At 40.1% G+C, this 24703-nt stretch overlaps 1 protein-coding gene across 1 annotated transcript; it reads left to right on the top strand.

Moving 5' to 3' along the window:
* Positions 1-3114: 3114 nt before the first annotated feature.
* On the top strand, positions 3115-24703 carry LOC128066174 (UDP-glucuronosyltransferase 3A1-like). The gene is made up of 8 exons (XM_052659270.1): positions 3115-3208; positions 5692-5793; positions 10698-10812; positions 13141-13672; positions 16762-16827; positions 19327-19558; positions 23848-24067; positions 24427-24703. The coding sequence occupies exons 1-8, from the start codon at positions 3115-3117 to the stop codon at positions 24701-24703; spliced, it is 1638 nt and encodes a 545-aa protein (XP_052515230.1).

The following is a 24703-nucleotide window of genomic DNA, read 5'->3' on the forward strand; positions in this document are numbered from 1 at the left end:
GATCTGAAAAGCCAAGGTATCTCTTTTTAAATAAATAGCCACAATAACATCATGATGCTTCTCCAAATGAATAGTAACTATTTAATATCATCAAATATTATGCTCCTATTTCTCTAATATTCATAAATTTTTAGAGTTCATTTGAATCATGCCATCTAAAATTTTTATACTCCCAATACCCCCCACCCCTTCCTCTGGTAACCACAAATCTGATCTCACAATTGCCGTATATACCCGTGGTAGATTCATGTCAATGTATGGCAAAACCAATACAGTATTGTAAAGTAAAATAAAGTAAAAATAAAATTTAAAAAAATTGCCGTTTGAACACAATACTTTAAAAACTGTGCTGTCAGTACAAAAAAAAAGAGAACTGCAAAAAATTGTGTGGTCTATTAAGTAGGTTTGTTGTTCACAGTTGGTGGATTAGTATATTGGCACCTTCTTTCAGTGCTCAGTATGATTGAGCAAAGGAGCAAATATCAATACACCAAAGAGGCTGAGAGTCAGATTTTTTAACTTTAAAAAGGAAATTACAAGTGTGAAAGTGGCAAAGATTAGAATCATCACTGGTTTGTATTGAAATTGAAGGTATCAGTGTGAATGCATGCTTTTTAAATAAACTAGATATAAATCTGACTATATATAGAGATACACGTATGTAATATTTATGTCTATATCTATATATTTCACAGGTTTCCCCAGTGGCTCAGCAGTAAAGAATCCACCTGCGATGCAGAAGCTGCAGGAGACATGGGTTCAATCCCTGGGCTGGGAAGACTTCCTGGAGGAGGGCATGGCAACCCACTCCAGTATTCTTGCCTGGAGGATCCCATGGACAGAGGAGCCTAGTGGGCTACACTTCATAGGGTTGCAAAGGGTTGGACATGACTGAAGCAACTGAGCACTATATATTTCATAACTGTCCATTTGGGGGATATAAACAGTGGTGCTTCAATAGCAGTGAGTACTTCTAGTGCCATATCCAGGGTTCTAAACACCAATTCCTACTAAAAGGTTCCTAAAGGAATGGATAAATGTAAAACAGAGGAAGGGAAAGTACAAGATGAGTCTAGAAATCATGTGCAAGAAAGAAAAGTCTCCAAAATAATGATGGTAAGGGAGTATATCCCATTGGAGAAATGTGGATCCAGGAGTAAAGACTGATAATAAATGAATAGAGGCAGATAGATAGGTAGAGAGATAATTAAATAGATGGGGCAGAAGGCAAAACTTTTTTTAGCAACAGTATTTGCTGTTTATACACTAAATTGTGTCTGACTTTTTGCGACCCCATGGACTGAAGCACACTGGGCTTCCTTGTCCTTCCCTATTTCCCAGAGTTTGCTCAAACTCATGTCCATACAACAGAATGCTGTATGATAAATGAAGAAAGAAAATGGAGTTAAAATCATTAATTTGTCACAAAAGGAAAATTGAATCAGGCAAAAATAGAAAACATAATAAAATGAGTGAGTGAAATTTGATGAAGAACAGAATTTACACAGTTTCAAAAGGTCTCCCCACAACTTATTTCCTAATTAGGGCTAAAAAATCATAGCTTTACAGTTGGGAATCTCACTGGACACCACCTTCAACAAGTGATCAAAGTTATTATCACTAGCATTAGGATAGACTGACATCACGGGCTTCCTGCTGTGAGTCACTGAGATGGAATCAACACAGCTTTTGTGGTATTCCTGCTAAAACTCTGTAATGTGAAGTAGAATGAGAAAACATCAGATAAACCCAAATTGAGAGCCATTTTACAAAATAAATGTCAGACATGAAAGAAAAACAGAAAGGCTGAGAAATCAATCCTTACTAAAGGGGATTACTAAAGCTAAATGCAGTGTGTGATCCCAGACTGATTCCTGCACCAGAAATATTACAGCACAGGATATCTATTGAGACAGTTGATCGAATTTGAATAAGTTTGTAGATAAGGTAATGTTATTACATAATGTCAAATGGTACCTTCATGTTGCAGATCAATTTATTTTCCCCCACTGAGAAGACATCTGAAAAGATGACAGTTGTCAATGTGTATGCTTGTAATCTGGCTTTCCTGGTGGCTCAGCAGTAAAGAATCCACCTGTAGTGCAAGAGACATGGGTTCAATCCTAGGATGTGGAAGCTCTCCTGGAGAAAGAAATGACAACCCACTCCAGTGTTCTTTTCTGGGAAATCCTGGCCGGCTACAGTCCATGGGCTGCAAGAGTTGGACCTGACTAAGAGACTAAACCACAACAACAACACACATACTCACATAGCCTCAAACAATATAGCCCAAAACAGAGAGGGAGGGACTCAGAAGGGGAAAAAGTGAAATAATTATTAGGAGAGTTTAAAATATTTTCTAAAGAAAAATTTCATACTTTTATAAAAATAGAACATCATTGATGCTCACCAATCCCATTTTATGATTCTCATTCAGAATTGTAGTTTCAGCTTTTAGAGCTTCAGTCTTCTGAACCTGGACTTCCAGAGGTGTTTAAATCACGACACTAGCAACTTTCATGAGTGAGTTACTCAGTACTTTCCAAAGAAACTGAGCAATAAAGAAAGGTAAGTCACTTTCCTTTGGTAATCAGTTTCTGATATCCTGAGCGTGAGACAATCAGAGATTTTAAGCAGGTACCAGGGAAATGGAGCGTTCAGATGGCCCTAGGAGATCTTTAGAGCAGTTCGAAAGATGGGGTCCCATAACTTCTGGATGGATCCCTGAAAGGGAGTTGGATCGGCACCATCTGGAGGTATAACTTTCTTCGATGTGATTTCCTAAGGTCCCTACCATTACTGGTTCAGAGTGTTTTTCTATCCGGAAAGTGTGGTGATTACGTGGACTGAGAGGGTTAAGCACACTAATCCCTCCTTCCCCCTGCCCAGATTTAGGGAGGGTGAGGACAGAATATCCAATGGTGTACTTCCCTGGGGAGCAGAGTCCAAAGGGCCAGACGGACGTACAGAGCAAACACCCACAGGATCTCTGTCCCCGGCTCCCGGCCTGCGTCTTTCCTTCCCTGCCTGCGCGCTGCGCGTGGAGGGCGCGCGGGTTCCGGGGCGCCGGGCGTGCAGCCTAGGGCTCGGCTCCGCAGCCTCTCTGGAGCGACGATGGGGGCGCAGCGGGTGCTTCTTCTAGTCATATATTTACTGCCTGCGCTCCTGCTCTCAGAGGCCGCCAAAATCCTGACTATATCCTCACTGGGTGAGTGCTTGGCCGGAGAATCAGGACAGGCTTGTCCCAGGCTCCTGGCCAGGAGTCATGCCAACAGCCCCCTCAATCAGAGGGGCTTTTCATACGGTTTTCCAGGCTGGGCTTGGGTCCTAGGCTGGAGGAGGGAGAGGCTGGCGAGGGTTGTGGGGCAGAGAGAGGTCTCTACTACCAAGGTGAAATTATTGATAGCCCTGGAGAAGAGGAGCAGTTTCCTATCCTCTCTTTTAATTTGCTCTGGATGCGCTTCCCTGTGGGTACCGCGGGAACCAGAAGTTTTGGTCTATTTCTGAGCTTGAGACCCCAGGCCGCCCCCTCCACCTCCACGGTACCTGCGGGATTTTGAAAGGGTCACGTTGAACTTCTGAGGGGTGTGCAGCAGATGCCGGTGGAAAGTAGAAGGCGGAGTCCATATCAGGCTCTGGGGACAGGTGCTCCTGGGACAGCAGCACGAACTGTTTCCTAACTGGAAAACTGAGCGGGCGGGCAGACGGGAGGACCCCAGGGCAGTGGCGCATTTGGGAGCCCTTCTCTCACCCGTGCTGATGGAAGCTTTTGAAGAAGAGTGGAGCCGTTGATTCTGCGCATTGTGGACCGAGTTTTATTTCCATTACTTTTGCCCTTTAGAGGACAGAAGACAAAAGGGGAAATTTTATCAGGATAAGGACTCCTCAGAGGATGGAGTTTCTCCAAGAGTTTTATTTGACCCATCCTGAAAAGATGGTAGGCTCCCTAGCTTGCTTTTAGATCCCAGAAAACCTGGGGACCCTAGAACTGGGAGAAATCACAGAATCCCTCTTACTGGGCCTCCCCTTTTATTTCCTGAGAGGAAGGCGGAGGGTCAGGGAAATGAGGTGCCTTTTACAAGAGCACAACAGACCTCTCTCTTAGCACGCACTGGGAATTCACTTATGATTTCTTACCTCAAAACCATCCTCTTCCACAGATTCCACTCTTTTCCTTTTTTACAGTGCAGATTTCTAAAAAGCCTATTATAAACCTATTTTTAAATGATACAGGTAATGGAGAAAAAGTTTTCTCTCTTAAAAGTACACTGTCCTCCAGCCTCAACTCCAAGGACAGAGCTGGGGCAGTTAACCGGGTGCTGGAAGCCCCACCTTTGCCCCTTATGAAGAGCCACGTGAACAGCTGTGTCTATGCCAACCTCTTCCTCGCAAACATTTCTTCCAACAGTTAATGTGAACAACAGCAGGCAGTCTAAGCAGGGGTACTATGTTTTGGGTAATTTGTGCTACCTCCGGCAACACAAGTATGGATATACAATGCTAGAGTAACTCCCACAGATATACACTATGTAGCTCTGTACCGCTCTCTGGGTTTCCAGGTGTCTCAGTGGTAAAGAGTCCACCTGCCCATTCAGGAGACCAGGGTTTCCATCCCTGGGTCGGGACGATCCCCAGAGAAGGAAATGGCAATCCACAGCAGTATTCTTGGCTGGGCAATTCCTTGGACAGAGGAGCCTGATGGGCTATATAGTCTATGGGGTCACACAGAGTCGGACACGACTTATCAACTGAGCCCTGCACGTACTACTCACCACTGACCTGATGACTGTGGGACTTTCCTCTAATGACCCCCGCTTCCCAACTTTGGCAAGTCTGTTCCTTCCCTGGAGATCTGGCTTTCTCTGCTGCTGAGACTCACAGATGCAAGAAAAATGCCCCATGATAGTACATAATTTTAGACAGGATATTGGTGTAATGGAGTTCACATCTCTCCCAAGGATTAAGCCTCCTCTTTCTTAAAGATCCCAGGATTGTCCTACGATGGATGTCCTGTTTCTCATGCATATAAGATACTGCAAGCCCATCCTATGGAGCCCACAGTTTTCCTGCTTGTCTTAATGGATGTGAGACATTCAACTGAGAAACTTCCTGTGAAATATATTTGAATCTCAAGCATTTTGGCTCTAAGTGGTGGCTCCACATCTTTTCTTCCAATGGCTGTTTCTTAGAACCAAATTCAAGCTTCCATATTTCTGGCTCCTACTCTAGCATTCATGTCCAAAGAGAAGAATTTCAGAAACAGCTTGGACTGACTGCCTATTAGGAACACTTCACACCCACATGCATGGCACTGGGCCAGAATATCTACCAGTGCAGTTATTTCTTTAGGCTACGGCATCTCCATAAACCCCCAGCTAAAATGCAGTGTGTGCCTTAGGATCAGGAACGCCAAAGACTTAAACACCAAAATTATATTACATTATTGCAAAGACCATAAGTCTTAAGACCAAAAGTCATAAGAGGGAATCTTTAGTGGAGGATTGCCCTAGGTCAAAGATCTGGGCAGGCAGAATATAGGTATCCAGTTTGGGGCTTAACCAGAGTGAGAAACTCATCTTTCTCTACTCACTGTCAACTTTCTGTTATCTTACCCTGGTTTGCCCCACACTTCCACATCAATTTCATACCCTCGGTTCTCATCTTCTCAAAAATGATATATATTGTTCCTAGGTGGAAGCCATATTCTACTAATGCAGCGGGTGTCTCAGATTCTTCAGGATCATGGTCATAACGTCACTATGCTTTCTAATAGAGGAAGAAGTCTAGCCTCAGGTATCTTTTTTCATAATTATTGAATTCTTCAATCCCAGCCAAAAAGAGGCAATGCCCTTTGTATGTACTGCTTAACACAACACTTTTTTGAATCTAGTATTGAAATAATGGACAAAATGTGTGTGGAGTGTGTGTGTGTTTATGTTAAGTGCTGGATATCTTTTTTTTTTTTTTTTAGAAAATGTTCCTTCTTCATTTTTTGGAAGCATTTTATTTTAGCTTTTGGAAGCTATTTATCTTTAATTGAAGGATACTTGCTTTACACTATTGAGGTTTCTGCCAAACATCAACACAAATCAGCCATAGGTCTATCCATGTCCCCTCCCACTTGAATATCCCTCCCACCTTCGTCCCCATTCCACCCCTCTAGGTTGTTGTCGAGCCCCGATTTGAGTTCCCTGAGTCATACAAGTGCTGGATATCCCAATAACCTCTACATTTTATGTCTATAGTTTACCTCTTTATCTGGATGTCACTTTATTTCAGGCAAGCCTCCATACATTATTATTGCAAAATCAGTCATCTCATGAGTTGTATATAGCAATGTCAGAAGTTCTTGAGTTACTGAAGCTAGTGGCACTGGTTGAAAAAGAGTTTCAGCTAAAATGAAGTTATCAACTGATCAGCTTTGCTCTGTTGACAGATAAGGATACAGAGGCTCAGGGAACTTGAATGATTTGTTTGAGTTCACAAAGCAAGTTAATCAGTTCAGTTCAGTCACTCAGTCATGTCCGACTCTTTGTGACCCCATGAATTGCAGCATGCCAGGCCTCCCTGTCCATCACCAACTCCCGGAGTTCACTCAGACTCACGTCCATTGAGTCAGTGATGCTATCCAGCCATCTCATCCTCTGTCGTCCCCTCTGTTGGGTGAATCTGGTAATTTAAGCTCTGGGTTACTCCATCAGAGTTGCTAAAACTTAAAAAAAAAAAAAATTGCAAAATTAAGCAGCTTTGTTGGAAAAAATAAGTCTGAGCAATTATAAAGTTCTGAAGATGAATTTCCAGTTTTGCTCTTGTTTAGACTGTTCTAAAGAGCTCCCTGGTGGCTCCAACGGTAAGGCATCTGCCTACAATGCAGGAGACCCGGGTTCAATCGCTGGGTCAGGAAGATCTCCTGGAGAAGGAAATGGCAACCCACTCCAGTATTCTTGCTTGGAAAATCCCATGGACAGAGGAGCCTGGTAGGCTACAGTCCATGGGGTCGCTAAGAGTCAGACATGACTAAGTGACTTCACTTTCACTTTTCACTTTCATGCATTGGAGAAGGAAATGGCAACCCACTCCACTATTCTTGCCTGGAGAATCCCAGGGACAGAGGAGCCTGGTGGGCTGCCGTCTATGGGGTCGCACTGAGTCAGACACGACTGATGTGACTTAGCAGCAGCAGCAGCAGAGATTTCAAAGGAGTTTTAAGATGGATTTTTTTTTTTCTATTACTGCAAAAGACATCATTGGGATTTTGATAGAGACTGCATTGAATCTGTAGATCATTTTGGGTGGTATTGACATCTTAACAACTGACTCTTCCAATTCATGAATATGGAATGTATTTACATTTATTTGTCTTCTCTAATTTCCTTCAGCATTGCTTTGCAGTTTTCACTTCACAAATCTTTCAACTCTTTGACTAAACTAAATCCCAAGTACTTTATTCTTTTTGATGCTATTGTATTTGGAATTATTTTGGAAAATACTTTAGAGTATTCATTTATAGTATAGAAAGGGAACTGATTTTTATGTGTGAACTTTTTACCTTGCTACTTGAATGAATTCATTTTTTAGTTCTAACATTTTTGTGTGTGAAATCTTTAGGGTTTTTAACATGTAAGATTACATCATCTGTGAACAGAGATTCTTTTACTTCTTCCTTTCCAATTTGGATGCCCTTTTTCCCTTCCTTGCTTCCTTTGCCTGACTACTCTGGCTCCATCTTCCATAACTATATTGAATAGAAATAGTTAAGAAGTCTCCTTGCCTTGTTACTGACCTTAGTGGAAAGTTCTCAGTCTTTCTTCACTGAGTATAATTTTTGCTATTGGTTTTTCATATATGGTTTTTATTATGGTGAGGTGCAGTTCAGTTCAGTTCAGTTGCTCAGTCGTGTCCAACGCTTTGTGACCCCATGAACTGCAGCATGCCAGGCCTCCCTGTCCATCACCAACTCCCGGAGTTCACTCAGACTCACGATCATCGAGTCAGTGATGCCATCCAGCCATCTCATCCTCTGTCGTCCCCTTCTCCTCCTGCCCTTAATCTTTCCCACATCAGGGTCTTTTCAAATGAGTCAGCCCTTCACATGAGGTGGCCAAAGTATTGGAGTTTCAACTTCAACATCAGTCCTTCCAATGAACACCCAGGACTGATCTCCTTTAGGATGGACTGGTTGGATCTCCTTGCAGTCCAAGGGACTCTGAACAGTTGAGGTAGTTTCCTTCTATTCCTAGTTTGTTGAGTTTTTTTAAAATTATGAATGGATGTTGAATTTTATCAAGTGCTTTTTTTGCATCAGTTGAATTGGTCATGTGATTTTTGTCCTTCATTCTGTTAATCTGGTATCTTTTATCAATTGGTTTTTGTTTACTGAGCTATCTTTGCCTTCGAGGAATAAATCATCATGTATAATCCTCTTCATATTCTGTTGAATTTGATTTGCCGCTTTTTTGTTGAGGGCTTTTGAATCAATGTTCATAAAGGACATTAGTCTATATGTTTCTGTTTTTCATAGTGTGCTTGTCTGACTTTCCCAGATTTGGAAAGGAGTACATCAAGGCTGTATATTGTCACCCTGCTTGTTTAACTTATATGCAGAGTACATCATGTGAAATGCCAGGCTGGATGAAGCACAAGCTGGAATCAAGATTGCCGTGAGAAACATCAATAACCTCAGATATGCAGATGATACCACACTTAGCAGAAAGCAAAGAGAAACTAAAGAGCCTCTTGATAAAGAGAAGAATGAAAAAGCTGGTTTAAAACTCAGCATTCAAAAAACAAAGATCATGGCGTCTGATCCCATCACTTTGTGGCAAACAGATAGGGGAAACAATGGAAACAGAGATAGATTTTATTTCCTTAGGCTCCAAAATCATGGCAGATGGTGACTGCAGCCATGAAATTAAAAGATGCTTGCTCCTTGGAAGAAAAGCTATGACCAACCTAGACAGCATATTAAAAAGCAGAGATATTACTTTGCCAACAAAGGTCCATCTGGTCAAGGCTATGGTTTTTCCAGTAGTCATGTGTGGATATGAGAATTGGACTATAAAGAAAGATGAACGCTGAAGAATTGATGCTTTCTAACTGTGCTGTTGGAGAAGACTCTTGAGAGCCCCTTGGACTGTAAGGAGATCAAACCAGTCAATTGTAAAGGAAATCAGTTTTGAATGTTCATTGGAAGGACTGATGCTGAAGCTGAAACTCAATACTTTGGCTACCTGAGGCGAAGAACTGACTCCTTAGAAAAGACCCTGATGTTGGGAAAGATTGAAGACAGGAGGAGAAGGGGACGACAGAAGATGAGATGGTTGGATGGCGTCACTGACTCTATGGACGTGAATTTGAGCAAGCTCCAGGAATTGGTGATGGACATGGGAGCCTGGTGTGTTGCAGTCCATAGGGTTGCAAAAAGTTGGACACGAGTGCATGACTGGACTGTACTAAACTGTCTGGCTTTGGTAAGAGGGAAATGCTGGCTTCATAAAATGAATTTGGAAGTGTTTCCATCTGTTCAACTCTTTGGAACAATTTGAGAAGGAGTAGGAGGGAGGAGCCTGGCAGGCTGCAGTCCATGAGGTCGCTAAGAGTCAGACACGACTGAGTGACTTCACTTTGACTTTTCACTTTCATGCATTGGAGAAGGAAATGGCAACCCACCCCAGTATTCTTGCCTAGAGAATCCCAGGGATGGGGGATTCGTCTTTGGGGTCACACAGAGTCGGACACGACTGAAGCGACTTAGCAGCAGCAGCAGCATATTGAGAAGAGGCATTTCTTCTTTAAATGTTTGGTAGGATTTACTAGTGAAACTTTTGGATCCAGGACTTGATTTTATTGAGAGGTTTTGACTGCTGATTTAATTTCCTTATGACTTATAAATCTATTCAAATTTTCTGTTTCTTTGTGATTTACTATTAATTGGTTTTATGTCTCTAGGAATTTTAAAATTTCATCTAGATTATCCAATTTGTTGGTGTACAATTGTTCACAATATTTCTTATAATACTAATTTCTGTATAATTGGCAATGACACCATTTTCAATTTGGATTTTAGTAATTTGAGTATTCTCTCTCTTTTTTTTTTAGTATTTCTAGCTAAATATTTGTCAATTTTATTGATCTTTTCACCCTGGAAGTTGCAAGCCCTCCATGGACTACGAGTTCCAAAATAATTATTTTAGAAGATTCTGTCAGTGCATTTGTTGTTTAGGTGGAGAGACAGATTTCTGTTGCTTCCTACTCTATCATCTTCCCAGAATCCTCCCCACTGTATGTTGACCTAATTTTTTTTCATATATGTGTGCACAAATATATGTGTATATATTATATACACATTTATATATAACTTAAATACAAAGTATACTACTTACCACGTGTGCATCCTTGACAGTTTGTTTGACACCCCAGTCATCTTTGTTTTCTCACCCATAAAATGAGGAATACCTTTAACCAAAGGCTTTAAATGGAAACTCTAGCACTTTAAATCGAATAAAAGTGACTGAATATTTGTAAAGTTCTTAATAAGTATTGTCATATGATTAAAGGAATGAGAGGGCAAGAACAAATTGAAAAAGCAAATGTCTAAATATATATAAAATTATTGCAATAAGTAGACTATGATATCATGCTAATATTGATCTGAGTTATGTGACATATTAAATACTTCCCTGTTGGTGTTTTCTTAGATTTAGAAAAAGAGGAACACTCATTCCAGGTCATCAGTTGGCATTCATCTGGAGATCTTGAAAATGAAGTAAGGAAACGTCTGGATTTGTTTGTGACAGAAGCTTTGCACAACAGGTAATTTACTCTCTCAATGAAAGACCTACTATTTTAGTGATACAAATAAATGGATGGATACATGGATACTGGGAACAAGTTTAAGAGCAATAGAGGAGTTGATGGATAAATGGATGGAGAGAAGGATGAATGATATGGGGTGGTGGGTGGATGGATGGAGCAGATGATTTTCATACTATCTAGTCTAGTATACTGTCCTTTTTCCAAGAAAAGCATGAATTTCTGCTTTTAGTTGTGGCAGATAATTGTGAGGAATTGTTGCTCCAGGATCTTGTTGGCGATACATCACTTATAGACTTTGTGTGTACTCTCCCCAACACAGAAGGAGGGATAGACAACTTAATTTCTCACTGTTGATAAACAAACCCTACCCACCATTTTATACTTATTTTTTCTCCATTCCTTATATAAATTCAAGAATGGAAAAACATTCATCATGAACACTGATTTTTTTTCATACCTTAAAATGCTTCTCTTTTAAATACATTAAAAATACCTCAAATACCTTGATGAAGCACAGTGAGAGATGAGTCTGAGAGTTTTTGTCATCATCTGGGATATATAAAAAGTTCTTTATCTTTGACATATAAGAGGAAAGACAAAATCTATGCCTCAGTTGGCTAATTGTAGTGGCTTAACCCACCCCCACTTCTTTCTTTTAAAATTCTACTCATTATCAAGGTTGTGTTCAAATCTGACTTTTTCTTAAAACTTTCTTACTTTCTAAAACTAGAAGATCAAATTCTCTCCACTTTAAGAGATCTGATCTAAAGTACTCATTTGAAACTTTGTGTTGTCTTGTGTTGTTAGGCCTATGTTTTGTAAGTCTTGTTTCTCATTTCTTGTCTTGTTTCTTCTCTTGCAAATTGATTTCTTTGAAGACTGGTTCTACACACACACACATGTTAAATATGGTGGAGCACAAGGCTTCCCTGATGGCTCAGACTGTAAAGAATCTGCCTGCAATGCAGGAGACTTGGGTTCAATCCCTGGGTCAATAAGATCCTCTGGAGAAGGGAATGGTTACCCTCTCCAGTTTTCTTGCCTGGAGAATTCCATGGAAAGAGGAGCCTGGTGGGCTATAGTTCATGGGGACACCACACAGTGTCGTCTTATAATCTTTTTCAATGAATCAACTTAATTTCAGATAGGATTAATGTTCTGCTTTTGAGGACTTTGTACTTCCTATTTTGAATTTACCCTGATATTTGGCAATCATTCTTTATGTAGAATCTTTAAAAAATATAATAGAGGATAATTTCAGCTAATCACCGTCACTCAACGTTGATTCTAAAGAGCAGGTAGAGATCTATTGCTAAGGCAATAGATCTAATAGATCCAATGCATATTGCTAATGAATTATCAAGCTTATTGGTCTTCTTTAAGTGGGCTGACATGGTGTAGTATTGTACAGGTTATGGGTTTGCTGAGCCATTGATTCTTTCAGTCCTTTGCTAGACTAGGAGGCCCACGGGTCTTCAAAACACCTGTACATGTGATCTCTGGCCACAAACATTCTTGTCTATTTTTCCCTGGACTATACAAAAAGGATCATTTTCTTTGCAGGCAGTGGTGGAAAAACATTGATGGAGAATAGTTCCTGGAATAGGGTAATAAATGAGACTTAATTTGGTGTCAGTAAAAATTGAGCATTAACTTCTATAAATACCCCAGTGAGCATAAAGCAGAAAGACTGTTAACAAGTTTCAAAAAAAGTTTCACTTTTGTTTGTTCTAAATCATTTAACTTTACATTAGAAGGATATAAATCTCTATGTTCAGTTTAGAATTTGGATTCTAATATTAGTATCAGGAAGTTCTTTGTGTGAGACAAGCTATCAGATGCAGGATATATAAGATGGTTTTAAAAAAAGCAAAATCGTCATCAGTATTGATGGACTCTGTTGTGAAGTTACTTCCACAGCTTGGCTGGGAAATAAGACAGTCGCTCATAAGTCAGTATACAGGTGAAAATAAAACAGAACATCACAGAATATATCAAATAGACATGGAACCATGAGATTTGCTACAGTCAGAGATGGCTCCCAAAGCAGAAGGACCTTGAATTGGCATGATGGTGGGTGAATTTGGATTGGTCAAAGAAAGGAGAGGGGAAGAAGTGAGTATATTTTAGGAAGTAGAAATACCTGGACCAGAGTGGTAGAGTAGAGGATATTTCTTGGACAGTAGTAAAATTGGTGGGTAAAAATAGGCTGTCAGATATGGTCTTTCTTAACTGGGATGTTTTCTTTGAGCTGAAGATTATCCTAAATATTGTGAAATTAAGACCTCCAGTGAGTATTTGTTATTAATTTTTTTTTTCTTACAGAAAAGAATCTGAACACTTTGTAAATTTAATGGAAATACTTGGGACTCGATGCAGTTATTTGCTAAGGAGACGTGATATCATGGATTCCTTAAAGAATGAGAACTTCGACCTGATATTTGTTGATACCTTTGACTTCTGTTCATTTCTAATTGCTGAGAAACTTGGGAAGCTGTTTGTGTCCATTCTTCCCACAGTAGTTAGCAGACTGGACTTTGGCCTGCCAAGCCCCTTGTCTTATGTTCCAGTATTCCAGTCTTTCCTAACTGACCATATGGACTTCTGGGGTAGAGTAAAGAATTTCCTGATGTCACTTGTTTTCTCTGTGGAGCAGTGGCAAATACACTCTACCTTTGACAACACCATCAAAGAGCATTTCCAGGAAGGTTCTAGGCCAGTTTTATCTCATCTTCTAAAGAAAGCAGAGCTGTGGTTTGTCAATTCTGACTTTGCCTTTGAATTTGCTCGGCCTCTGTTTCCCAACACTGTGAATGTTGGAGGCTTAATGGTCAAACCTATTAAACCAGTACCACAGGTAAGTAAAACCTGAGAGTGTGGATTTCATGCAGAGGTCTTCAGTGCAGAGTTGGGGTCTGCTCCTGCCACTGGGATCCTGGAATTTGAGTAGAGTAAGATAGGCAAAACACCTAGTATATACCTTTTAATTTAATTTTTCTATTTTGTATTTTATTTTTCTGTTGTAAGACACTTAATATGAGATTTACCCTCTTAACAAGTATTTAACAGTGCAACACATTATTATTGACTATAGGTGCCATGCTATATAGCAGATTTCTAGATCCTATTCTTTCTGGTTCACTGAAACCCTGCCTCCATTGGAAAGTAGCTACCCATTTCCCCCTCCTCCAGTCCCTGGAAACCAGCTTCCACTTTTTGATTCTATGAATTTGGCTATTTTTGATACTTTATTTATTTATTTATTTTTAAAATTTAAATTTATTAATTTTAATTGGAGGCTAATTACTTTGCAGTATTGTATTGGTTTTGCCATACATCAACAAGAATCCGCCACGGGTGTACACGTGTTTCCCATCCTGAACCCCATACCAGTGAAATCCTGCAGTATTTTCCCTTCTGTGACTGACATTTCATTTAGCATGAAATGAACCTCAAGGTTCATTCATGTTTTCACATATTGAAAAATTTCCTTGTTTACAAAGCTAAATAATACAAGCTAATTGTATGTTTATACTGTTGTTGTTCAGTCACCAAGTCATGCCCAACTCTTTGTGACCCCATGGACTGAAGGGAGGTTGAAGGCAGAAGGGAAAGGGCGTTTATACTACAGAGGATGTTTATACTACAGTTGCTTTAAGCATTCATCTTTTGATGGAAATTTAGGTTGTTTCCACATCTTGGCTATTGTGTAGAGTTCTTCAATGAGCATGGGAATATAGATATCTCTTTCAGATTGTAATTTCCATTCATTTATGTATATACACAAAACTAGGATTGTTGGATTATTTTATTAGTTCTATTTTTAATTTTTTGATGATTCTCTGTATTATTTTACATAGTGACTGCACAGTTTTGCATTCCTGACAATAGTGTGTAAGTGTTGCAACTTTCCCACATCTTCAACATATGTTGGTTAATACATGCTTTATGTATTTAAGTGGAAGATCCCCCATGGAGAAGGAAATGGGAACCCACTCCAGTATTCTTGTCTGGGAAATCCCATGGACAGAGGATCCTGGCAGGCTACAGTCCATGGGGTTGCAAAGAGTCATACACGACATAGTGACTAAACCACAAAACAACATCATGTTGGGTGCATATATATTTATAATTTTGTATCTTCTTCTTGGATTAATCCCTCGATCATTATGTGATGTCCTTCTTTTTCTCTTATTATAGTTTTTGTTTTAGAGTCTATTTTGTCTGATGTAAGTATTGCTACCCTGGTTTTCTTTTGATTTCCATTTGCATGGTATACCTTTTTCCATTCTCTCACTTTCAGTCTGTGTGTGGTTTTAGATCTGAAGTAAGTCTCTTATAGGAAGAATATATATGGGTCTTGTTTTTGTATCCATTCAGCCACTCTATGTCTTTTGTTTGGAGTATTTCATTCATTTACATTTAAAGTAATTATTGATAGGTATGTACTTATTGCTATTTTGTTGTTTTTGCAGTTTTTTGTTCCTTTCTTCTTCTTTTGTTCTCTTCCATTATAATTTGATGACTATCTTTAGTGTTATGTGTAAATTTCTTACTCTTTGTGTGTATCTATTATATATTTTTGATTTTTGATTACTGTGAGGTTTGTATATAGCAATCCATTTATGTGATTATTTTAAGTTGCTAGTCTTAATTTCAAATGCATTTTGTCAAGTCTGATTTTTTACTCCCTCTCCCCTCATAACTGTTTTCTTGCAATATATTTTACTTCTTTTTTGGTTTTATGTACATCTTAACTGCTTCTTGTGGAAATAGATGATTTTACTACTTTTGTCCTTTAGTATTCATACTAGCTTTGCATGTGGTTGATTTACTACCTTTACTGTATATTTGCTTTCACCAATGCGTTTTTCCTTTTATAATTTACATGTTTCTAATTGTGGCCTATTCCTTTCTGTTTTGAGAGGCCCTGTTAACATTTCTTGTAAAGCTGGGCTGGTAGTGCTGAACTCTCTTAGCTTTTTGCTTGTCTGTAAAACTTTTGACTTCTCCATCAAATCTAAATGAAAGTATTCTTGTTTGTAGATTTTTCCCTTTCGTCACTTTAAATATGTTATGCCACTCCTTTCAGGCTTGCAGAGTTTCTGCTGACAAATCAGCTGATACTGTTATGGGAGTTCCTTTGTACATAACTTGTTGCTTTTCCCTTGATGCGTTTATTATTCTCTCCTTAACTTTTGCCATTTTAATTACAGTGTGCATTGGTATGGTCCTCTTTGGGTTAATCCTGTTAGGGACTCTCTGTGATTCCTGTACCTGGATGTCTATTTCATTTCCCAGGTTAGGGAATTTTTCAGCTATTATGTCCTCATAAATGTTCTCTGCCCCTTTCTCTCTCTCTTTTCCTTCTGGACCACTACAAAGTGTTAGTATGTTTGATATTGTCCCCAAGGTCTCTCAAACTGTCTTCACTTCTTTTTATTCTTTTTCCTTTCCTGTTCAGCTTCAGTGATTTCCTTTACTCTGTCTTCCAGTTCACTGATCGATCCCTCTGTATCATCTACTCTGTCAGTTCCTTCTAGTGCATTTTCCACTTCAGTTAGTATATTTTTCACCTCTATTTGGTACTTCTTCATATTTTCTAACTTTTTGTTAAAAACTTCTAACTTCTCACTTTGTTTAGGCATTCTTCTGAATTCTTTGATCATCTCTATGATCATCATCTTGAATTCTTTTCCTTATTTTGGTAGATTGCTTATATTTACTTCACTTAACTCTTCTGGTATTTTATCTTATTTATGAATACTTGCTTGGATCATATTCCTCTGAAACTTCATTTTGCCTAATTTGCTATTTTCATTTCTATGTACTTGTTAGGTTGGTTACTTTTCCTGACCTTGGAGAAAGGGATCTTTTGTAGGAATCATCCTATATGTCACAGCAGTGCATGCCCCCTTCCCTGCTTACCAGAGCTATATTTTCTAGGACTGTGCCTTATGTGGGCTGCACGGATTCTTCTGTTGTGCCAGGTTGACTACTGTGGATGGTCTGGTAGGTGTGACTTGGTCCTGGTCCAGTTGGTTGCCAGGCCTTGCTTTGTGGGGCAGTTGGCAAGCTGCTGGTTAGCAAGGTTGGATCATGATGCCACTGACTGCAGAACCCCAGGGGATCCTGGAGCTAATGCTGGCTGACTGGCCACAACCAGTTCTCTTTAACTTCTAGTGAAAGTCCTGGTTAAAGCAGTAAGACCAAAAAAGAAAAAAAAAAGGAACAAAAATCATATATATTAGGAAGGAAGAAATGAAACTGTTTTTATTCACAGATAAAGGATGGTCCAAGTAAAAATCAAAAAAAGTCAAGAAAAAATTGACTGGAACTAATTAGTAATTATAGGAATGTCACAGAATACATGTTTAATGTACCTTTCCTATATACTAGCAATGTACAGGGGGAATGTGAAATTTAAAACATAATCTTATATATTGTGTGCATGCTCAGTTATGACCGACTCTTTGAAACCCCATGAACTGTAGCCCACCAGGCCCTTCTGTTCATGGGATTATTCAGGCAAGAATAATCATTTTCCTTCTCTAGGGAATATTCTTGACCCAGGGATCAAACTTGCATCTCCTGTATCATCAGGCAGATTCTTTACCACTGCACTACCTATATTAGTATTCTGCAAAATGAAATACTTAAAAATAAATCTAATAGAATGTACACAAAGTTTATATGAGAAGACATACAAAACTCAGATGAAAAAAATAAAAGAACTAAATAAATGGAGAGATATTCCATGTTAATGGATAGGAAGACTCAATGTTGTCAAGATGTCAGTTCTCTTCAGTTTGATCTAAAGATTCATTGTAAATCCCAATCAAAATCTCAGTAAGTTATTTTGTGAATATTGACAAACTGATCCTCAAATTTGTATGGAGAGGCAAAAAGCTTGAAGAGCTAATGCAATATTGAAGACAGAACAAAGTTGAAGAACTGACATTACTCAACTTTACCACTTACTGAGAAGGACAGTAATCAAGACAGTGTGGTCTTAGAAAAAGAATAGACAAATAAGATGCACATGAATTTAGTCAGCTGATCTTTGACAGTGGATTAAAGGCAATACCATGGAGAAAAGATACTTTCCAACAATCAGTGCTGAAGCAACTGGACATTTACTTGCAAAAAAATTGAATCTAGACCAAGACCTTACCTGCTCAACAAAAATTAACAAAAAATGGGTAATATACTTAAATATAAAATGGAAAAGTATAAAATGCCTGCTGCTGCTAAGTCACTTCACTTGTGTCCAACTCTGTGCAACCCCATAGATGGCAGCCCACCAGGCTCCCTCGTCTCTGGGATTCTCCAGGCAAGAACACTGGAGTGAGTTGCCATTTCCTTCTCCAATGCATGAAAGTAAAAAGTGAAAGTAAAGTCGCTCAGTCGTGTCTGACTCTTAGCGACCCCATGGACTGCAGCCTACCAGGCTCCTCAATCCATGGGATTTTCCAGGCAAGAGTACTGGAGTGGGTTGCCATTGCCTTCTCCAATAAAATGCCTAGAAGATAACATAGAAAAAACTCTAAGAAATAGAGTCTGGTGATTACTTTTTAGACATAAAACCTAGGATATATTCTATGAAAGAAAGAGTTAATAGGTACATTAGAAGAGTTAATAAGTATGTTAAATTGAAATTAAAATTATCTGTCCTGAGAAAGACCTTGTCAAGAGAATCAGGAGAGAAACCACAGATTGGAAAGAAATATTTGCCAAAAACCTACCTGGTAAAGACTGATGTTAAGAATATACAAAGAATACTTAGAACTCAATAACACACAAAAAAATCAATTAAAAAGTGGTCCACAAACCTTAACACATACCTCAACAAAGAAGCTATACAGGTTTCTAAAAAGAATATGAAGAAGACAAACAGCAGAATATTCTCCCAGCATGTCTACCTCAGTCCCCAGAAGGCCCACCAGGCCCTAATGGGCCAGGACGGCAGACTGCACTCCCCCAGGCTCTAACTCCTCTGATTTGACATTGGAATACTCCTAAATGACCATATCTGCCTGGATCTAGAATGAGGGTTGAGGATGACTCTGGTACTGGGGTCATGTTTTCAATGAAGAAAGAGATTCCCACCACTTCAACTTTCCTCTTTCCTAAAACATTGTGATACATGAAAGCTCTGGGTCTAGACATTGGTGCTACAGTCTTAAGGACCTCATGTGCAATGTGTACCATTATGCTGGCTGGTTACCTAAAGCTCTCTTCACATCCATTTGTGAGTATTTAAAGTATTTATATGGGAAAATGTGTCCAAAGGTTTCACAAAAATTTCTTCAAGGCCATCTATCCAGAGGATCTGAGCCTGGTGCAGAGGGCACTGAGCTGTCGTAGAGGCTACGGGAACAGTTTCAAGGCAGTGAACTCTAACTGTTAACAGGAGAGTATGTTCAGTAAATAGATGATTTTCATCTTTTGGCTGTTTAGGCTTTCATTGACAACATTATTCACCTCCTTTCCTTTCTTACCTCTCTCCAGGAACTTGAGAATTTCATTGCCAAATTTGGAGACTCTGGTTTTGTCCTTGTGGCCTTGGGCTCCATCGTGAGCAGATATCAGTCCCAGGAGATTCTCAAGGAGATGCATGCTGCCTTTGCTCGTCTCCCTCAAGGGGTGATATGGAAGTGTAACCCTTCTCACTGGCCCAAAGATGTCAAATTGGCAGCAAACGTAAAAATCATGGACTGGCTTCCTCAGAATGACCTCTTGGGTAAGGACTTTCCAAGTCTATTTCTCTCGTCCTTATGTATCTTTGGGGTTCATTAAGGCTCTGACCTCTAGTTAGGCAGTCCTGTTCTTATGAGGAGAAGCAGCTGATAAATGAAGGTAAGTATTTCAAGGAATGGAACAGCCAAACTGGAGTTGTTGAGAAATCAGGCTATACTTCCAAAATGCCCCAAACAGCATTTCCTTTTCTTTTCCATTTCTGATACCTGCAGCCAGAAGTGATATCACTTTCGGTTTATTTTGACCATAACTTATCTGGCACTAAAGAGGGTTGCTCAAACACAATCCAAGATGATTTGTCAACAGTTTGTCTGAGAACTCATATAAGGGGGCACACTGTCACTGTTTCCCATGGTCTCTTGAGCCCTTGTTCAGCCACGTTTTTTGTTGTTGCTCAATTGCTACGTCATGTCCAACTGTTTGCAATCCCAAAGACTGCAGCATGCCAGGTTCCTCTGTCCTCCACTATCTCCCAGAGTTTTCTCAAATTCATGTCCATTGACTTGGTGATGCTATTGAACTACCCTCTGCCACCCCATTCTCCTTTTCAGCCACGTGCCATTATACAAACATATGTCCATACATATTGATACATTCTCCTTAGTACCACAGGTGTGAGCAACTCATACCTTTACAAAGTTGATGCTGGTGGTGTCTGAAGGGTATGCCATAATGTCTACATGCCGTACTGAGTAATCTCACAGCTGGTTATTTGGTTCATCAAATCCTTTGGTAGTGGAGAGATCATTACATCCAAAAAGGTTTTCTTTGTCTCTTTACTGTTTTTTGGACACTCTTCACTGTCACACTGACTGAATCAGAGGGTCATATCCAAAATTGTGGTTCAAAAACATATTGGGGAATTTAAGATAGAGAGTTCTGAACATTGAATTAAGCAGGCATGAGGTAGGGAAAAGAAGTCCCCCTTCCAAAGAAGCCAAGTGGATTCTGATTCACATCCCTATTGAGAGGCAGAGTTTGAAATGAACTCTTCACTAACATTTTGTTTTAGTTTTCTGTCAATAAGGGTACAGACTCGAAAATGACAGAATGATCTCAGTTTGTTTCCAATACAAACCATTCAGTATCACAGTAATCCAAGTCTATGCCCCAACCACTAATGCCAAAGAAGCTAAAGTTGAACGGTTCTATGATAACCTACAAGAATTTCTAAAACTAACACCAAACAAAGATGTTCTTTTCATCTTAGGGGATTGGAATGCAAAAGTAGGAAGTCAACAGATACCTGGAGTAACAGGCAAGTTTGGCCTTGAAGTACAAAATGAAGCAGGGCAAATGATAACAGAATTTTGTCAAGAGAATGCACTGGTGATAACAAACATCCTCTTCCAGCAACACAAGAGACAACTCTGCACATGGACATCACCAGATGGTCAATACCGAAATCAGATTGATTATATTCTTTGCAGCCGAAGATAGAGAAAATCTATACAGTCAGCAAAAACAAGACTGGGACCCGACTGTGGCTCAGATCAGAAACTCCTTATTGCCAAATTCAGTCTTAAATTGAAGAAAGTAGGGAAAACCACTAAACCATTCAGGTATATCCATTCAGCTATATCCTAAATCAAATCATTTACTATTATACAGTGGAAGTGACAAATAGATTAAAGGGACTAGGTCTAATAGAATGCCTGAAGAACTATGGATGGTGGTTCGTGACACTGTACAGGAGATGGTGATCAAAAGCATCCCCAAGAAAAAAAAAAAAGCATCCCTAAGAAAAAGAAATGCAAAAAGGCAAAATGGTTGTATGAGGAGGACTTACAAATAGCTGAAAGGCAAAGGAGAAAAGGAAAGCCATATCCAACCGAATGCAGAGTTCCAAAGAAAAACAAGGAGAGATAAGAAAGCCTTCCTCAGTGATCAGTGCAAAGAAATAGAAGAACACAATAGAAAAGGAAAGATTAGAGAGCTCTTCAAGAAAATTTGAGATACCAAGGGACATTTCATGCAAAGATGGGCACAATAAGGACAGAAATATTATGGACCTAAGAGAAGCAGAAGACATTAAGAAGAGGTGGCAAGAATACACAGAAGAACTATACAAAAAAGATCTTCATGACTCAGATAACCACGATGGTGTGATCTCTCACCTAGAGCCAGACATCCTGGAACATGAAGTCAAGTGGGCTTTAGGAAGCATCACTAGGAGCAAAGCCAGTGGAGGTGATGAAATTCCAGCTGAACTATTTCAAATCCTAAAAGATGATTCTGTGACAGTGTTGCACTCAATATGTCAGCAAATTTGGAAAACCCAGCAGTGGCCACAGGACTGGGAAAGGTCAGTTTCATTCCAATCCCAAAGAAGGGCAATGCCAAAGAACACTCAAACTACCACACAGTTGCACTCATTTCACACGCTAGCAAAGAAATGCTCAGAATCCTTCAAGCTAGGCTTCAATAGTACATGAACCAAGAACTTCCAGATGTTTAAGTTGGATTTAGAAAAGGCAGAGGAACCAGAGATCAAATTGCCAACATCTGTTGGATCATAGAAAAAGCAAAAGAGTTTCAGAAAACATCTACTTCTGTTTCACTGACTATGCTAAAGCCTTTGACTGTGTGGCTCACAATAAACTGTGGAAAATTCTTAAGGAGATGGGAATATCAGATCACCTTACCTTCCCCCCTGAGAAACCTGTATGCAGGTCAAGAAGCAACAGTTAGAACTGGACAAGGGAAAACAGACTGGCTCAAAGGAGGAAAGAAGTAGGTCAAGGCTGTATATTGTTACCCTGCTTATTTAACTTATATGCAGAGTACATATGAAATTCCAGGATGGATGCAGCACAAGCTGGAATCAAGATTGCTGGAAGAAATATCAATAACCTCAGATATGCCGATGATACCACTCTTAGGGCAGAAAGCAAAGCGGAACTAAAGAGCCTCCTGACGAAGGTGAAAGAGGAGAGTGAAAAAGCTTGCTTAAAACTCAGCATTCAGAAAACCTAAGATCATGGCATCCAATCCCATCATATCATGGCAAACAGATGGGTAAACAATGGAAACAGTGACAGACTTTATTTTCTTAGGCTCCAAAATCACTGCAGATGGTGACTGCGACCATGAAATTAAAAGATGCTTGCTCCTTGGAAGGAAAGCTTTGACAGACCTAGGCAGCATATAAAAAAGCAGAGATATCACTTTGCCTACAAATGTCCATATATGGTTTTTCTGGTGGTCATGTATGGATGTGAGAATTGTACCGTAAAGAAGGCTGAGCACACAAGAATTGATGCTTTTGAACTGTGGTGTTGGAGATGACTCTGAGAGCCCCTTGGACTGCAATCATATCAGTCCATCCTAAAGGAAATCAATATTCATTGGAAGGACTGGTGCTGAAGCTGAGGCTCCAATGCTTTGTCTACCTGATGCGAAGAGCCGACTCATTAAAAAAGACACTGATGCTGGGAAGGATTGAAGGCAGGAGGAAAAGGGGAAACAGAGGACAAGATGATTGGATGGTATCACCAACTTGATGGATATGAGTCTGAGCAAGCTGTGGGAGATGGTGAAGGACAGGGAAGCCAAGGCCATGGCATCGCATGAGTGACTGAACAACGGCAAAAGTAAGGGTGAGATAGGCAAAGAGGAACTGGAAATAATGAAATGTATGGTCCATTATTCCCTACCGTAAAGATTTCTCATAAAATTGAGGAGAAAATACTTGTAGTGTTAAGTTTTATAAATGCCACATGAGTTGTTATGTCAATGATAGTGTTAAGAATTCAGATAAATGAGAAATGAATCGGTAGTGGAGAAGAGAGGGAGAGACCCAGAGAGAAAAAAATCAAGTGAGCTAAAGACAAAGAGACAGAAAGAGAGAGAGAGAGAAACAGAGGCATAGAGAATGACTGTGTGAGAAAGTAATAGGGAACAGAGATGAGAAGTAAAGAGACAGGGTAGAGATGGATGGATGGATGGATGGATGGATGGATGGATGGATGGACAGATTGATGAATAGGTGGGGAGGAATATGCCTTACTTTTCACTCTTCTCTGCAGCTTTCCCTGGGTTCTGAGTCTTAGATGGATTAGGGCTGAGGTGAGACGTTTCTGTACAGAGACAAGAGCAGAATCTGTGTCTTAGAATATTCACCCTTGAATGTGTCCTGAGATAAGTCAGTAAATTCATTTTTTTCACAGCATGTTGAGATCCCTTTTTACATTGTTTTTGCCCTTGTTGCTTTCCTTATTGTCCTGAAACTTTGATCCTGAGGTGTCCTACTCTCTTTCTAATTTGCAACAGCGCACCCTTGCATCCGCCTTTTTGTCACTCATGGTGGGATGAATAGTATCATGGAGGCCATCCAGCATGGCGTGCCCATGGTGGGGATTCCTGTCTTTGAGGACCAGGATGAAAACCTGCTCCGAGTAGAAACCAGACAGTTTGGTGTCTCTATCAAGTTAGAGCAGATGAAGGCTGAGACGTTGGCTCTGAAGATGAAGCAAGTCATGGAAGACAAGAGGTGTGCAGCTCTTGGGGCTTGTGGTTCCTTAATGCTTGATGGAGGCATAAGCCATGATGGGCACCACGTGGGTCTTATTGCAGTAAAAGCTGAAACTTCCAGGACACAGAATAATATGGGTGTACTTTTATATGTTAGCACTTTCAGCACTAAGCATGGGTCTTTGCGTGCAGGAATCAATTTGAACTTTTCAAGCGAACCCAGTTGGATAGTGGCAAGACCAAGTCAACAATGTTCCTTGAAAGGAAGTCTTCTGTGCCTATGGTAGAAAGTATGTGTGTGCATGTGTGTGTGATACAAGGTCTCTAAGACTTCTGAGACCACTTGAGTTAACACCTCCCCTCTGTCTCTGTTGACAGGTACAAATCTGCCGCAGAGGCCACCAGCATCATCGCGCGCTCGCAGCCCCTGACTCCTGCCCAGCGGCTGGTGGGCTGGATCGACCACATCCTCCAGACAGGGGGTGCAGCCCACCTCAAGCCCCATGCCTTCCAGCAGCCGTGGTATGAGCAGTACCTACTGGACATCCTCTTGTTCCTGCTGATGGTTACCCTGGGCACTGTGTGGCTCTGTGGGAAGCTACTGGGCCTGGTGGCCAGGTGGCTGTGTGGGGCCAGGAAACTAAAGAAAGCCTGA

Source organism: Budorcas taxicolor, chromosome 20 (genome assembly GCF_023091745.1).
Source record: "Budorcas taxicolor isolate Tak-1 chromosome 20, Takin1.1, whole genome shotgun sequence".
NCBI classification, from domain to species: domain Eukaryota; kingdom Metazoa; phylum Chordata; class Mammalia; order Artiodactyla; family Bovidae; genus Budorcas; species Budorcas taxicolor.

Coding starts and splice junctions, on each gene's coding strand:
- LOC128066174 (XM_052659270.1), top strand. CDS start 3,115: ATGGGGGCGCAGCGGGTGCTTCTTCTAGTCATATATTTACTGCCTGCG. Junction 13,673..16,761: donor CTATTAAACCAGTACCACAG/GTAAGTAAAACC, acceptor TATATTTTCTAG/GACTGTGCCTTATGTGGGCT. Junction 16,828..19,326: donor TGACTACTGTGGATGGTCTG/GTAGGTGTGACT, acceptor ACCTCTCTCCAG/GAACTTGAGAATTTCATTGC.